The sequence below is a fragment of the Rousettus aegyptiacus genome, unplaced genomic scaffold, assembly GCF_014176215.1.
Source record: "Rousettus aegyptiacus isolate mRouAeg1 unplaced genomic scaffold, mRouAeg1.p scaffold_m13_p_11, whole genome shotgun sequence".
NCBI classification, from domain to species: domain Eukaryota; kingdom Metazoa; phylum Chordata; class Mammalia; order Chiroptera; family Pteropodidae; genus Rousettus; species Rousettus aegyptiacus.
In genome coordinates this window covers 18,553,004-18,570,404 of record NW_023416286.1, presented here as the reverse complement: position 1 = coordinate 18,570,404, position 17,401 = coordinate 18,553,004, and the positions used below count along the sequence as shown (strand labels likewise).

Below are 17,401 nucleotides of genomic sequence, written 5' to 3'. Positions count from 1 at the left end.
ACATCTCTTAATGTTACACAAAACAAAAATATATTTAATGTTTATACCTACAGATGAATATGGGGCATGATTTTCACCATAGGTATATCGTTGAATTATGAGCAACAGAAAGTTTGGTTTTCATTTTATGTGATATTAAATGCCAATAGTAAAATCAGTGTAAAGTAATCTCGATTCTTCTCTCCTTCTAGCTATCTAAACCAATAACATTAAATAGACCCATAAAACAAATGCCGGAAGAGGATGGCAGACACACAGGTGTGCTATGTTTTGTCTGTAACAAATATGATTTATAGTACTTACAAAAATGATGACACGTGTATTTCAAAGTTGGTATCCCACTTTATTCTTCTAGATTTGTAATAACTAATTATAAGAGTTAAAAAAAATTTATCGTAACTATCCACTCTATCAGAACCCAAGCAGATCAAAATAACTTAGGTTGGGATGGTCTAGCACTCTTCAGTATTGAGAGGTTACACTTCTTGATATAGAAGCCAGGGTTGCATCTATGGCCACGCCACCCTGAACAAGCCCAATCCCATCTGATCTCAGAAGCTAAGCAGGGTTGGGCCTGGTTAGTACTTGGATGGGAGACCACCTAGGAAGACCAGGTACTGTAGGTGTAAAAGATAAATAAAAAATAAGAGACTGTAAGCTGACAAGGTCCTCGCGATCTGTGAGGTCAACCAAGCAGATAGATAGATAGATAGATAGATAGATAGATAGATAGATAGATAGATAGACAGACAGACAGATAGATGATAGACAGACAGACAATGATAGATTAGATAGATAGTTAAATAGATATAGATAGATAAAACATGTAGAAGCCAGGGTCTCTGAGCTCAGAGTCCACCGATGTGCTACCCTAACACACTGTGATCCCCCTGTTCCCCAGCTAGCTGAAGCCAGTGATTATAGCTTTCTGTTCAAGGAGATAGATATTCCATAACCACACACAGTGACTATGACAGAAAAAATGACAGAGGCTGTCATATTAATGATTTGAAGTTAAATTTTAGAACATTCTCTATTCATATAATTATTCTAAGCAGTTTTTCAGTTTCACTTTCTGTAACATTCAATTCATTGTTTCGCTTAGAAAAAAAAATGAGGTATGATGAAATTACAATTAATAGAAAAGCTTAAGGTACTGTATGTATTAACTAATTATGCTCATCCACCAGTAGGGAAGGCCTAATGAAATGAACATAAAGTGCTTTATGAAAGCTGCCCTAAGATCCTTTCCTTCTAAAGTGTTTTTCTTATTCTTAGATACAATTGTGAAAGTTGCTTTTCTTAAGAAATGTAAGGAAGCGGGACTTCTTAATGATTTATTTGAAGAAATATTAGACAAACTTCATTTGATTCAGGAAAGACTCATGGATGAGACTACCTCAGAATCAGGTACTAAAATAGCAAAATGTCTACATACAGAGACTTCTCATTGGCCTACATGTAAAACAAAACCAAAAAAATACTGTACATTTTCTTTCTGTGGTCTTTCTCTTTTCTTTTCCTTATTTATCTAATTTTTTTAAAAAAATAAAATCTATTGTCCCAGATCTCTGTCTTTAAAAAAACACTACGAGGGTAATTCACAAACTTGTCAATTTTGTAGAAGTACCCCGATGCCCTGAAGGTCTTGTGTTTTCCAGAGGTGCATAGCTGAGAGTGACCAGCCAGAGATGGTCAGAACCAGATGTGGCCTCATACTCTTCATTTCGCACTCCCCACCCTGCCCCCACAGCCAAGCACACTCGTTGCTGAGATTTGAGAATGAGCATTATGTTAATTTTGATTTGACTAAAATTCTCTTCCTTACTGAACCAAGTGTCTTTTTTTGTATTGTTGAAATTTAAAGTATAGAAGATTTTTTTGATGTTCTGACTGATGTTTGGCTTAGTTAAATGTTACCTTTCATTAGTTCTTTGGGAAGCTGAAGTCCCATTCATATGCACAGGTATATAGCCACTTAGCCTTCTTATAACCTACCTTATGAGCTTAAAACCTTCATTATAAATATAGCTATTTTACAAGGAAAACCTTGACAGTCTATACTTTAGGCAACAATATAAAATATATAGTTATTTCTAAAGGATTGTTTTCTATGGGACAAAACCAAAAAAATGAAATTAAGAGCAAACATTTCCAAAAGCTCATTCATTGCATTCTTTTATTTGTTTATTCTTTTGTCTAGACCAACCACTTCTCAAACTTGAGCATGCCCCTCAGAATCACCTGGAGGGCTTGTTAAATCACAGATAGCTGGGCCTCACCCCTGGAGGTTCTGATTCAGTAGAGGTGCCAAGAATTTGCATTTCTAACAAGTTCCCAGGTGAGGCTGCTGCAGCTGCAGAGTCTAACACTAAAGTTCTACAGCAGATGAGTGCTCTGTTCACTCTTCCTTATTTTGGGTTATTTTGTGAGGTGTTTCTATCTATATAAATTAAATTAAAACTGAAAATGTTTTTCTCCCTCCAGACTATGAAGAAATTGGAACTTCACTTTTTGACTGTAGATTGTTTGAAGACACATTTGTAAATTTTCAAGCAGGTATATGAGTTACAACGAAGCAGCAAAGTTTATAAATATTTATTATATATTGATATATCCAGTGATAAAAATCATATTGAAGAAGGTCCATTGTTTTGTTAAATGAAAAAGCCCACTACAAAATAGTATGACCCTTCACACACACAGTCAAAAATACATAAACACACAGAGGCACACATGCGCACAGGACAACTCCACCCAGTTGGAAACAGTACTGTCCGTAAGTTGCTGAATTATAGTGATTTCCTTTGTCTTTAGTGCTGCATTGTATTTTCCACATGCATAATACTTTGTGTAGAAACAACACAAAACTGAGTGCAACATGGGAGCGTTTTTGGAACATGAGGCTTCCTTTGGCCTCTGCTCAGGCGGCCAGGCTGTGACAAACCACACTGCTGCTTGCCTCCCTCTCAGTATGAAGTATGCTAATTTCGATTCTCCCAACATTAATCTTCAGATCTAATCAGAGGGAGATTGTCACTGATAGAGAAAAACGAGCAAAAATAGCCAAGAATTTTTTTTTTTTTTCAAGAAAGTTTTGAAAAAGAAGAAAACCTGGTTGGGGCAGAGACTTAACCTCTCTATAAAATGTTAACCATTTATTGAGTTGCTCCTTTCACCATCATGTAAGATGACTTCAGAACAGGCTACATTTCCACTTACATGTGAGTCTGATCCGACTTCTCCATCAAGGCTGCCGCACACACCGCCGGGCAGGCTGCACACTGCACATCCCAGCAGGAGCGGGGCCGCAGACTCACACAGAGTGGTGCAGACGGCTCCCCTGAAGCTGCCCAGACACAGCGCCCTACACGCTGTCCTTGTCCATGGACATAGTTGTCCAGGAAATTGTAGACAATAGGTTTTCCCTGTGGAGAAACTATTAGTTCATATCCCTGTCTCAATACACACAAGCTTTCCTCATTTTTGTTTTTATATTATGTATTTCTATTTGAATTTTGTATTATACTTATAATCAGCAGGAAAAAAAAATTTTTAATCTACCAAAAATAGTTTATCTTTTAAGGCTCTTGAGAATGTCTGCCTACTGCTATTGGGAATATCCGTGTTTTTCAAAAAGCAGCCTATAAAATATATTTTCTAAAAAGCTTTTTCTGTAGGAGACTTTCATCTGTATTTTTATGTAAAAGTTACATGTTTGGCACATGTCCTACATCACTACCTGGATGGCTGAATGGGAGTATCTGGGTTACTGTGAAGTGCCTGGGGAAGTAGGACCACAAGAGGAGACAGTATTTGGAATCTCAAGAAAACCAACTTAAAAAGGCTTAACTTTTGACACTCACACTGATAAAGGCTCTCTTGCTTAATTTAGCCTTTCTAATGTTCCAGAAAGTTAACTACAGGTATATAAATATTCTAAAGAAAGATGATGTATGTTTTAATATTCTTCAATTTTGAGGTTTTTAAAAAGTGACATCGCCACTGTAATTTATAAAGCCTAACTAAAGTATCTTCCTCCTAAGTTTCCACAATAAAAGCCTTCTTATTTCTAAGTAAAATCCAAAGCTTTTAGGTAACATTAAAAATTGGGTGACTTTTTATGAAAGATTCGCCCTGACCACGTGTTGTCTCCCATCATCATCTCTCAACAAATAGATAGAATGTAGCATGAAAGTTATACAGTAACTGCTTTTGAGTTTTCAAAGATACAGAAAGGGACTTTTTCTCCTATAAATGTGTACAAAATTTTAAAGCTTTACCAACCAGCTTTATGTGCAATAAATACTAGATAGAATTCTATCCTGAATTAGAAGAGGAAGCAAAGGCATTAAAGAACCAATTCTCTCTCACAAGTCCCTAGATTCTTTCCATTTGGAGCACAGCACTGTATACCATGCACTTGCAAATGAAAGGGGCTATAAATAGTACAGTATTTATAAAACTACCAAATTACCTGAAATCATTTTTTTTCTTCTTATAGCATTAGAGAATAAAATTCATCAATTTGAAGAAAAGGAGCAGCAGATGAAGGAAGAGATTGAGCTACTTCACGACTTGAAGCAAACCTTGTGCTCTGTTCAAGAAAATAGAGACCTTAGTTCAAGTTCTACTTCACTGTCTTCTCTGTCTTCTTAAGAATTACCATTTCCTAAGCCAGGAATTGGCATAGTCCCAAGCAGGCTGAAAACTGGAGACCCGGCCTGTGAAAGCCACACGTCTGCAGACTTCAAGCTTCACCCTTTTCATGCCTAAGTGGATGTTTCCTGCCTCCCTCTTATCTCACTTCTACCGCTCCTGATAAAATGTTTCTCAGATTCTACTTGAGTAAATTGGATCATGCCTCCCATCTCACTCACTCTCTGTATTAAAGTCTTTCGGTGGTTTCCTGCTGGCATTCTGCCTTCTACACATCCCCCACTCCAGTGATCTAAGTTGATGCCAGTAACATGCCAGGTGCTCCTAGCCCCAGGGCCTTTGCACAGCATGTTAAGTTGTAACTGCTCTGACGCCTTTCTCCGACTGCACCTCCCGTGGGTCTCATTGTGCCATTTCTCCCACCGATTCCATCCGAGAGTACTTTTCCTTCATATTAGTTCCCAGTGTAACCCACTGTATCCTACATCGAATATAAGCTCTCTGAGGGCAAGAGCTCACTATTCTGTGTCTGCTCACTATCACATTCCCAGCACCTAGCATGCTCAATAAATGTTTGTTGAATAAATGCATAAACTCTCTTGAGACTAGTTCTAGCCCATAATGCCTCTTAAGATATAATAAATTTGAATCTATTTTACTCGTACCAGATTTACCTGTCTTATCACAAAGCCCGTTTTTCAAATTTCTGTTCAACCACAGTCACCACATGGGCGTACGTCATCTTCAAAATAAACATTGAAATTTAAAACTGAATAAGTACATCAGTAGGAATGTGCAATAATGAAAAAAGAAAAAGATAGTTATTTTTTTCAGCCTAACACTAAACAGTTCAGATTTTTATGCCCCACCACCATGTCTGAGCCCTGAAAACCTCACATTCTCATTTCTAATTTTTTTCCCGCCGTACCCTGATTTGCAATAATGCTACATTTCATAATGAATTTGATCTGAGTCCCAGCCATGGTATGGCACATAATAAGTAAAAATATCTGTTGAGGGAAGAATTGAATGTAGATGAAAAAGATCGTGCCCGTTCCTATTGTAATGGCAACCCTGGGCCAAGTCATTCTTGCCTGACGGACAAAATCTAAATCAGTGGTTTTCAAATTTGTCTGCACATCAGAATCACCTGGGGGACTTAAGAAACCATAGAAGCCAAGACTCCGTCCCAGACCCACTGAGTAGAGATTTCCCTTTGTCTAGATAACCAACTCAACCCTCTGGATAACTGTAATTCAGTTGCGTCCTATAACAAAGCTTATCAGTAATAGTTTTGATGTCATGGTCTTTATTTAAAAGAAAACCTTTGTCCCCCATTTTACTTTCAAATTTAATCTGTCCTTCATGGGAGGTATGTTGGCATAATGTGCTTGTGTTTCGTGGTCATAAAGTAGACAAATATGGGGCAAACTGTTAAAACAGTCCTGGGTTGGTATGTCACTGACTACTGAAAAACTTTAATCAAATGATTTAATCTATCTGAGCCTAATTCAGCATACCTTACATACAAAACGTGGGCACTAAAAAATGTGTGTGCGGCACAGGACATGTTGCCTGGCACGGTGGGAAATAAATTGTGTGTGCGTGCGACATGCGCGCACACACACACACACACTGCCAACATTTCCTCCTAACAGGCTGTGAGTGCTGAGCTGATCAAGAAGGGAAAGTTTTGGTGGTAAGAAGATGCCCAGTTGAAAGAGCACATGAGGGGCCGTCATGAGAATGAAACGGAAGGCAACAACTTTATCGTGGGGAGCGTACGCTTCTGCACTAGGTGACCACTGGGCTTTACATATATCAGAGAACGACATTGGCATTCTGCCACACACGTGTGATAAATATAAATGTAATCATGCGTACATAAGCTGGGCGCAGGCGCCCTGCTACACTAATATAACATTCTAAACCTGGGGCCCTATTCCTAGCCGCGAGCCTGGATCACAGCCAGACCTGGGACCAGCCAGCCTGGAGCCCACACTCTACCCCTACAGGGTCGTGGTGCAGGATCTGGCCCGGAGGGTGCTTCCTTGGGCTTACAATCCACTTGCCATTCTTGGAGTGGCTTTGCCCCACGGGGCATCACCCCTGGGATACGTTTTACCCGTCATCTCTCTGGGTGCTGCTCAGCACACCAGGGGCATCGTGACACGGCAACTTGTGCTTGTGCCCCCATCACTTCACTACCTGTTCCATGGCACGAGCCATCTGTGTAACAGGCATCCTCAGGGATGGGAGCCCGGCCCTCTACATAGGGACTCGGTATGTCTCCCGTCTCAGTAGGCTCCACCAGGAGCTCTGCTTGGAACTGCACTCGCCCCAATAGGGGGTGCAGATGACCAGACAGGGGCCTCACAGAGAACTGTGCCTGCTGCTCTGGGTACACTCCCCCACACTCGGTCAGTGTGCAATTCCCGTACAGGGAGTGTTCACCCAGGACCACAGCCACCCCTCCATGGGGTACGTGGACTGCACAGTTATGGGATTAGGGCCAGTTGATGGCCTCACTGGCCAGAAGGGCTGCATATATGGCAGCCAGTTGTTTCTCTTTCAGAATAATGCACTTCCATACCTTTCCATCACTGGAACCAGAAGCCTATTTTCATCTTCTGGGAACCATGCTTCTGCCACAAGCCCCACCCAAACCCTGCATCCTCCACCTGCACCGTACGCAGGGATGGGAGGGCTGGACCTACTACACATAGAGTTTGGGCTTGTGCTACAGCTTGCTCTGAGGCCTTAAAGGCCTCTTCTATCTTGGGAGTCCAATCCTGCTGCACGCCCTATCGCACTAGACGGTACAGGGGTCGCATTGAGGAAGCCAAACAGGGGATGGACACTCTCCAAAACCCCAGCAGTCCCAAATAGGTTTGGAGCTGCTTCACTTTTTCAGGCCGGGGATATGCCTGTATCTTATCCATCACTGCTTCCGGCATTACTTTTGTCTTATCCGACCAGACAATTCCCAAAAATCTGACAGAGAACCCAGGTCCCTGGACCTTGTCCTCATTGACTGCCTACCCATAGTTGGCAAGAGCTTCTCACAAGCTGGTTGCTGCTGTTTTTAGTCCTGTAAGAGAATCAGAGGTTAGCACTATATCATCGATGTAATGATACAAGTGCACTACGGGCAGTCGTTTCCAGATGGCTGTATCTTGAGCCATGAGACCACGGCACAGGGTAGAGCGATGCATATAGCCCTGGGGAAGGACGAGGAGTGTCCACTGTCACCCTTCTCAGATGAAGGCGAACTGTTCTTGACTTTTGGGGGCTATGGCAATAGAGAAAAAGTCATTTGCCAAGTCTAACACATAATGGTATCGTCCGAGTTCGTGTTACAACCAGTCCATGATGTCTGTGAGCTTTGGCACAGCAGCATGCAGGCGCAGTGTAACCTTATTCAGCTCCCGTAGCCTCAGGTCAGCTGGCTCCCCTCCCAACTGGATGTGCCCACCGAATCCCTGCGGCGAGATAATCACCCAGCTGCACCACACGGGGTGTGGATTTCCTGGGAATAAGGGTGAACTGCTGGTCAGGGCGCAGCTGATTCCACGGCGCCAGCAGCACTTCGTCAGGTTGCTGCTCCATCTTTTCTGCACCGACCCCTGCCACAAGGAGATCAAACCACACCTGCCTGCTGCTCACTCTCATAGCCCGACTGGCTGGGGGCTGCTCTGCTCCTCATTTTCGGCCATGCCTCCGTCCGTGCACTGGCTGGTCTGGGAGTGCAGGCGGTGGCACAGCACGCGCTTGGGTGGAATGTTTATTGCGTTTCGCTTCCACATCCCCCAGCCTAGCCATGGCGGACGTCTCCTCGTGGATCCACCTATGCATGTGAGGAGCCAGCAGTGCTGCCATGGTGCCGAAGGTACCGGCTGGGCCAGAGGTCAAGATCAAGTCCTTCATACAGGCTGTAAATACCTCTTCATCTGGACTAGTGTACTGGGTGTGAAATATCATCTGTCGCACGCCCATTTCTCGAATTATCTGGACTAGATCTAAGCACGTGGTCCATCTGCTCACTGTCTCTGGCAGTTCCCCAGGGCCGGCCCACACTGTCAGTGCAGCAGACATGAGCCAGTTAACGAGGGTGTGATTGCCTGCACCCCACGTCGGAGGCGCCACATTCTGGAGGCGCTGCCAGAGGAATGGCATCGCTGTTACGGAGGGCAGCTGAGCCATCTCTTCCGAAGATAATTCAGTCCCTTTGGCCCCATCATCCCACAGCTGCAGCAGCTACCCCAGAACTGTCCCCCCGGCTCTCCGCCATACCTGTTTCATCAGGTCCTGGAGTTTGGCGGGGGTGTACTGGATCAAGGTTATATGCTTTTTAGCCTAGGGTGTGGCACCAGCTTGCTCCCCTAGGGCCAATGGCTGTTCCACTTCAACCTGCTGCCGTATCATGGGCTGTGCCTGCCCGGGTATCGCTGGGGGCTCCCAGACCGGGTCGATGGCAGTGAGCCGAGAGGACCCTGCAGCATGCATTCCGCTGCAGCCAGCTGCCTTTCCTGGCATTGTAGCTGCTGCACCTGCTGAGCCTGGTCCTGAACCTCCAGGCTGGCCTGCTGCAGCACTGCCAGGAACATCCGGGCCACCTGACCCACTGCCTCCCGTGAGCAGTCGGGACATCTGGCTCCAGCATCTCCAGGGCTTTCTGGACGTCCTCCAGACACGGCTTCGCTGCATCCTAATCCTTTGCCGGCAGCCACGTGGCAAGATGCACGGCCACAGGACACCACTAGGAGGCAGAGGCCCACACTTCCTCCACCCTGGGACCATCTGGCGCGCTGGGGGCTGTACACACCTAATCCTGCCGACTATACTACGTGTCAGCGCCGAGCTGATCAAGAAGGGAAGGCTTTGGTGGTGAGACACCCAGTTGAAAGAACCCACAATGGGCCAACATGAGAATGAAACAGTAGGCACCAACTTTATTGCCGGGAGAGCGCACTTCTGCGCTAGAGGACTGCATGGGCTTTATGTCAGAGAACAATAGTGGCATTCTGCCACACATGCGTGATACAATAAGCTGAATCATGCTTACACGAGCCAGGCTCAAGTGCCCTACTACATTAATATAACATTCTAAATCCAGGATCCTATTCCTAGCTGCAAGCCTGGATCACAGCCAGACCTGGGACCAGCCAGGCCTGGAGCCCACACAAAGCTATAGAGGAGTCAATTGTGTCAGAAGAATTACTACACTAATGTAACATTCTAAAGCTGGGGTCCCATTCCTAGCTGCAAGGCTGGACCACAGCCAGAACTGGGATCAGCCAGGCCTGAGGCCCACACAGGCGCTGACTTTTCTTCATTCTAACCAAACAAACTTGCTCATGGTAAACTCTACAAGGCTCATTAGCCCCAGCTTGTAAGCCTTTGTTTGTGCCGCTTGGCTGTTTTAGAAATGAGCTAAAAAGGACGCTATGTTTTCCCGCACACTGCACAGATATCTTCAGATATGTCTCTCATATTAACTATTAGGTTTTCCCTTGCTAGCATGAAATGCTGTTTATCAATGTTATTGTGCTGTTAATTCCTACACCTCTCTCTCCTCCTAATAATTTATACATTCTTTGAGGACAGGGACTATGTCTTTCCCTTCATTTATAAGTAACCCCACAGGATCTAGACACATTTTTTCTGCTGTAACAGTTCAACTGTACTATTTTTCAACAGGAATAAAATCAAAGAACTTCTATCATGCGCGTGCGCACGCGTGTGTGTGTGTGTGTCTGAGAAATGGTTCACATGTTCATGGTAGTACCTGTTTTTAGTCTGATACCTGCTAAGCCTCAGTACTGATTTTGTAAATCGTTGCAAAATACACATAAAATTTACCACGTTAGCCACGTTTAAGTGCACAGTTCTGTGGCATTAAGTACATTCACACTGTTTCTGCTGCTGTGACCACTGACCATCCACAGAACTCTTCTCATCTTGGAGCCCCTGGCAACCACCACTGTCCCCATGAGTATGGCTACCCGAGGTACCTCACATAAGTAGAATCACACATTTGTCCTTTTGTGACCAACTTATTTAACTTAGCATAATGTCTTCAAAGTTCATCCACGTTGCAGCATATGTCGGAATTTCCTTCCTTTTTATGGCTTCATATTATGGATTTTTGAGGGAAATAACAACTGCATGCCAGTTTAAACACATTACTTTATTAACAAGTCATTCTAAGCATTACATAAGTACAACCTATATTCTAGAGTATCAAACATTGTCTCAGTAAGAAGTTCAAGAGTACAGTTAGGGCTATTTTAAGAAATATGAATACTTTGGCTTTCATTATTACATCAGATGAAAAAAGCAATTCAAAGGAGTTTTCATCTCTGTGATTAACAACAAAACCAAGTAGAAAAATAAGTATTAAAAAAAAGATACTCAAGTACTCTTTGAAGAATTCATTCCTGTTTTCTTCACTACATACATACTCATACAATTCCCCAGTAATATGAGAAGTGGTTCTACACCTATATTAGGATCTACTATTTTAAGTTGTGCTTTACTTTTAAGTTCACTTTTTTTTTCAAGTAAGAGTGACAGTAAACACACTGAAGTTCTTATTTTGTCTGGATCATAAGCCTACAGAACAGCAATTGTTGGGAATACTACCCATCATAACTAATAATCAAATTAATGGGCATTTATCATCTAGCAAGGAAAATTTTATGTTGCATAACTAAGTCTATCCTAATAATTCTAATAATTCTATTCTAATAATTCTGGGCTTCGATCACTTGCAACATGGTCAAGAAAAGGGGCCGCACTTCTAGGTTGTATATATTTCACCTATCCATGGAGTCCTAGCTTTGGGCCCTCATTCTCCCAACACCACACGTGCTTAAAAACATTGCTAAAAATAGCAGCTGCCGCATCTCTTCGCCCTCTTAATTTGGCTCTGAAAGTGTACTTAAGTTCCAAGTTCAGATGGGAGGAACTTCCAAGCAGGAAATAGTTCACTAATAGAGCTCCCACAAATGGAAATGAGTCTATGGGCCAGAGAGCAGAACAAAGCTTTGTTCTCAAAGCAAGCTCGACAAACACACATGACAAAACTCAGAGCTGAACATTCTTACCTTCCAGATCACACTTCATAACCAGATCCAAAAATCAATAAAGAAGATCATAATTCTGATACATTTGGAAAGTTAAATTATGCTAAATATTAGACCTACCACGATTAAAAGGAGAGAGAAATCAAACTGAGAGCTGGTGGTTTCAAATAAGCAAATGGGTGCTGGTTTTGGTCTAGATAAAAGAGATAAAATGAATTCCATGAAGCCCTATAAGAGAGTTGGTTTTAAGAACCACTTCTTTGAGTCAGATGTAGCAGATCTGATGATTTAGCAGCCATAATTTAGGAAGGCAAGAGTATGTTGAATATGTCATTATTTTCTTCTTACAATTAGTATTTACAGGGGAAAAGGTGTGTGTGGGGGGATTTAAACTTAAGTTCTCAGACTTTACCTTAAGAAAATGAAATGCCTTTAGATAGTAGTGGAGATTCTAATTAATAAAATATTCACCTATGTCCAAACAAAGTTTCTTTCATGAACAACTTTTCACAAACCATTCTAAATTAGTACTCTTTATGTGCTTTAAGTCTTAAGAGAAATTTTGGCTAACTTAGAAATTTATCTTTACATAATTATCATTTCAATAGATTAACTTATATTAAACTGAATATATTTTCATATATCATGAAGTTAAAAAGTCCATCGATAGTGCAAACACCCAAACGAAAGCCTCAAACAATCTCAGCTGTTCCTTCACAGCAAGGCAGTGACCTAGCAACTGATGCAGCACTTCAGCAAGCCCCAGGTCAGCATCTCGGACTCACGGTGGGGCCTCAATGTCTGTCTCACAATTCACAAACTACCCCAACTCCTAGTGTCAAAAGCATTGCTGACATGTGAGCCAGGGGAGTTGCCACAAACTTCCCCTTTCCAAGTTCAGAAATTCATCTAATCAAAAACCAAAACCCCCCCGCAAAAAAATACACCTAAACTTTCACTCTTTTACAATGCTCCAGCCAAATCTATAGTCACATTTAAAATATACATATCTAGAAACAAGAGTTGTTTAAAATACGTTCAGGAAAGGCCGCACATCCTTCATATATTCCTACAGAGAACTGTGTCTCAGATATGAAAAGCACAACCTGATGGGTTTTTACCTGCAGAATTATATCACCCGTAGAGCACCAAGGGCACAGCATCACCATCGCCAGTGCCCCAGGGCACTCACACAAAACCCAGCAGCCTTGGCTTCAGTTCTTAAAGGCTCCACATTTACTGGCTTTAGCAATGAATTCCTTTAGCAGGGGGCCATCCATTTGCCAAAACGCTGCAGTCTGTGTAACTTCTGTCAAATGATTGATGCAAAACTTAAAGCAGAATTCTTCTAAATCCTGGACATACACAACAAAAATAAAAACAAGAAGAGGGCCTTTTTTTAATTAACGTCGATTGAATTACCTCTCTCTAAACCCCTCACCCCAAATCTCTCACCCTCCCCTAGAAAAGATAGGTGAGGCCAGAAACCTCAAATTAAGCAAACAAGCAACCACAGGTAGGTGTCAAAAAACATACTATTTACTCACAACACAGTAAAAGTGATGGTTCCCCTACCTGTCTGACTCTTCAAAACGTGCCCACATGCACACACAGTCTATGAGGGGAAGTTTCCACATGGTTATCACATAGACTAGTCATATTCAAAGACAGTGTTTCAAAAAGCTGAAAGCAACTTTAGTCCATATCATATGTTTTACTACATTCAAGAAGTCAGAGAAAAGAAGATGTGGGTTATTTAGTTTAAGGAAGACCTTAAGAAATAGAAAAGTGATGAAGAGGTGCAGTCAACCTAAAATTACACATTAAAAAAATTCTGAGGACCTTAAATTCATTTTTGTGAACTCTTAAATAAAAATGACTTTATTTTTAAAACCACGAAAAATAATATACAACTTCCACCACAGTAATTTCTCAGTCAATATAGGGAAGAATATCCACAGAGACTGGACTTTTTAGTCAGACAAACAGAATCGCCAACTACCAACATTCAGAAGGAAAGTAATATTTACAAGTATAAACCAGAACAATTTAAAAATCTATTTCTGCCTCGCTAACATATCCTATGACCTCCAGAAAAACTCTACTATCATGTTGTTTGTTCCTTCCAATGTTGGAGCATATATTTATTAAATCAATTAGGTACCTGAAGTGTACACACGGACAAAGTATGTAAGAGCAAATCCCACAAATACCTTGATTTTTATTACCTGGCTTGATATATTGAAGGTACTCAATGTTCTATCAAACCAGGAACTCAACATTTAAACCATATGGTCTTGGTTTTATGTTTCTAGTTACCATGAAATAAGAATTTTAGGCAGAGTGGGAAAGGGCCCACACAAACATGGACACACCCCTTTTCTGCTTTCAGACCCCTGAAAACAAATACTTCCTATATCCTAAGAATCTCTCTGTTCCTAGCTGAGAGACCTTAAGAAATAGTTATAAATCAGTAGGAGATAAACCCCATCTAATGTGTATCAGCCAGCTGCTGCCAGTTTTGTTTTCCAGATAATTCAAAATGCATTTAAAATGTTAGCACAATCTATGGATCCATATTTTTAATAAGAAATTCCCAGTGGAATGAATGAATGTACAGCTGAATACTCTGTATATCATAATAAACTAAAATATTAAACTATATAAAACATTCCTTCTCACATTATTAAAGGAAAAGCACTACTGCTATTATAACCCAATGGTTAATAAATAGCTCTAGGTACTAAATTCTATTCCACAAGAAGATAAGTCATATTTTAATCTTATTTATCAAAAATAGAAAACTAGTTTATCTATACATAACTTAGGAAGTAGCCAGTCATGAGCACAGAAAATTCTTCAAATCATGTAATGTATCAGCTAAAGATCTTTAAATATTAAGTTTTAATTTTATAATTTCGAATTCAAAGGGAAAGAAGGGTGCAATAAATTCTGGCATTGTAAAACCTTATTGCTTCCATGTCGACTAATTTGGACTTCAACATTTTGTAGTATACGTGAAAAACGAGTTGAGCTGTTCTCTGGAGCATTTGAGATCTTGCTCTCTGGCACGTGTCATTAGTTTGGTTCAAGTAAACTCTTAACAGAAATTAAAAAAAAAAAACTGAGTTTACTCAGTTTACTCATTGTACAGATTACCTTGAGTATAAACTTTAAGAACTTTTTTACATAGTATAAGTATAGCAATGGTGCTTCTAATTACCAATCAGTTCCTATATCTTTAACAACAGTATGCCTTCCTTTCCCCTCCAATTAGTTTGAACTGGAGAGATTTCTCAGTGTTCAACAAATGCTTAATAGCTTTAAGCATTAAAAGTCTAACTGGAGATTATGGAAAATAAACTAAATCTCCATTGTTTAAATAAGTAACTGAACCTTGGTTAAGGCAGGTCTATGGAAAAGGAAGCACTGAATGCACTTGGAGAGAGAGAGAGACTGAAATGTGTTAAGTTCTTTGCATGAATCGTACAGTGGCACGGCCAAACCGATTCACTGAGCAACCACTGCCCTGAACCGACCCACCTTTGATGTGTGACTTAGATAAATATCTTTCTGATAATTCTTAAATACATGATCTGTTCTCCTCATTCTGCAAATGATTAGATTTTCAATTACCTACAAAAGAAAATCTGACTCTTACTCAACCAATATGCCAACAATAATAGGGCTGCTGGGCTTTAAATAAAACATTTCCAAGAAGGACAAGAATGATCACCAGCAAATGAATAAAATTCATAATATAATGAGTCTTCTCAAGGCTCATGAAATAGGGAAGTAGAAGAGGGTATAAAATCAAGGGGTCTAATAAGGTATTCTAGGTATTTTAAAAACTGAAGTTCATATTTGTGACATTTTGTGGTGAAATTATTATGAGTTTGGAAGCAAACAGGGTAACATCAGATTTGCTGTAATTAGTAAACAATCAAAACTAAAAATTGCTATTCTGAAATAATTTATAATTTCATTCCAAATTTTTAAACATTTAAATTAATTATTCTAATCACTATACATACTCTGAAAATAAGTTGTTTTTCCTTTCTACAGATTTTCTTTAGTAATAAAACAGAACAGAGAATTGATGGTCTTAATACCAACATTTTTTAAATGTCAATACATTTAACAGAGGTATCGGGTGCTAAAATCCTGAAGCTAAAATAACTGGACGCTAAGACTTCTCGTGGAAGGCCACTTAGCCATGGTAAGACAGCCTGCCATTGTATCACAAGCCACCTTCGAGACACATTCTAGGCAAGAGACAGTGAGCCACATCTAACTCTGTCCAAACTTGTTGTTAAACTGCAAAACAAAACCCCAAAACCTTAAAGTTAAGTTTAGAATTCATTTTATAGTATGCCAAGTACAAAATATTCCAGATCAAATTGGGGTTTGTTTGTTTTTAAGAATGTATTTAAATGCCTTACTACATAAGAAAAAATAAAGAAAGGTGCTTTATTGTCTACTGATTATAAAAAACTTTCAAACTGGCCCTCAGAAAGAAGAAAAAAATGCTGACCATTTGCTTTAGCAGACTTTGCCAATATTCGCAATGCAAATCAATTTTGGAATTATACTTCTGGGCTCATATTTACTGCTTCCCACCAAAAGCAACATTATAGACATAAGTTGCTTAGCAAGTAGGATTTTCTGGAAAGTTCTCTAACTTGGTTAAACAAATAATACTTCTCACTGTTTCTCCTAACGTTTAAATACACATAGAAAACAAAAATCTCCTAAAATGAAACAGTATAAAAAGAAGCATTTAAATTTTTTTACAATGTGACAGAGATATTCAATGTTTTACTCATATTTTCTCCCTTGATGTCAATATTTATTCCGCTTTGTGCTAGAGAATATTTAAGTGCTCCTTCTCCAAGTCCTGCTTTACTATTAAAATCAATAGAAAGGCTGACTATGCATTCATAATACAAATATTTCACAACAGTCAGCTTACTTTCAAAAATCTTTCTAACTACTGAGTCAATAAATACATTTTTGTTGCTTTTATGTGTGTATATTTGCTTCAAAATTACCTTGTCAAAAGGAGGTATGGAGGAACCAGAATAACTTTTATAGAAAAGAGAAGAAATGTGAGAAGCAGGTAGTCTCTATCTTCCTAGCATTTCAACCCACAGAGTGAAGGAAATGTCATCTAGTATCCCCAAGTGCAGCTTTTGAAAATAGTTTTTGCAGTTAATTTCCATGTGGCTTAGTAGTAGCTTCTCATCAACTAATAGATTTAGTAAGTGGTTTAATTTTACATTCTAAAGACTTCATTTATTCACTTACTATATTTGATAGCATTAAGGAAATAAAATGTTAAAGTACATTAAACAATTATATAACTCCTATCAAAACCAAAAATATACAGCCTAGATAGAAGTGATTCTTTTCACTTTTGTCTTCTATTTTCTATTTTTTTCTATATTGAATGTGTAGTATTTATAGGTTTTTTTTTTTTTTTTTTTTTTTTTACATTTTTTAATAAGCTCTCCTCCATGGTTAGGTATTTCAAATATATTCATTCATTCGTTTAATTCAACATATATTTCTGAATACCAACTATATGCCCACACTGTGACAGACTCTGGGAAATCATGCATTTGTGGGACAATTTTTAATATGTTTATATTTAA

General features: G+C 40.1%; 2 protein-coding genes and 1 pseudogene across 8 annotated transcripts in view; 2 read left to right on the top strand and 1 right to left on the bottom strand.

Annotated features, from left to right (window-relative positions):
* LOC107510017 (SET domain bifurcated histone lysine methyltransferase 2) overlaps window positions 1–5,328 on the top strand; it is an 86,471-nt gene extending 81,143 nt beyond the window's left edge. For both annotated transcript variants that reach the window (XM_016143118.2, XM_016143117.2), the window contains 4 exons: window positions 192–258; window positions 1,279–1,410; window positions 2,488–2,559; window positions 4,505–5,328. In XM_016143118.2, coding sequence (XP_015998604.1) covers window positions 192–258; window positions 1,279–1,410; window positions 2,488–2,559; window positions 4,505–4,659 — 426 coding nt within the window. In that variant the 3' untranslated portion in view covers window positions 4,660–5,328. The remainder of the gene's footprint in view (window positions 1–191; window positions 259–1,278; window positions 1,411–2,487; window positions 2,560–4,504) is intronic.
* LOC118609432 lies at window positions 508–626 on the top strand (annotated as a pseudogene).
* A 5,502-nt stretch (window positions 5,329–10,830) lies between the features above and the next one.
* The window catches only part of RCBTB1 (RCC1 and BTB domain containing protein 1), a 52,904-nt gene continuing 46,333 nt past the window's right edge, over window positions 10,831–17,401 (bottom strand). For all 6 annotated transcript variants that reach the window (XM_016143123.2, XM_016143119.2, XM_016143121.2 and 3 more), the window contains one exon: window positions 10,831–13,102. In XM_016143123.2, coding sequence (XP_015998609.1) covers window positions 12,962–13,102 — 141 coding nt within the window. In that variant the 3' untranslated portion in view covers window positions 10,831–12,961. The remainder of the gene's footprint in view (window positions 13,103–17,401) is intronic.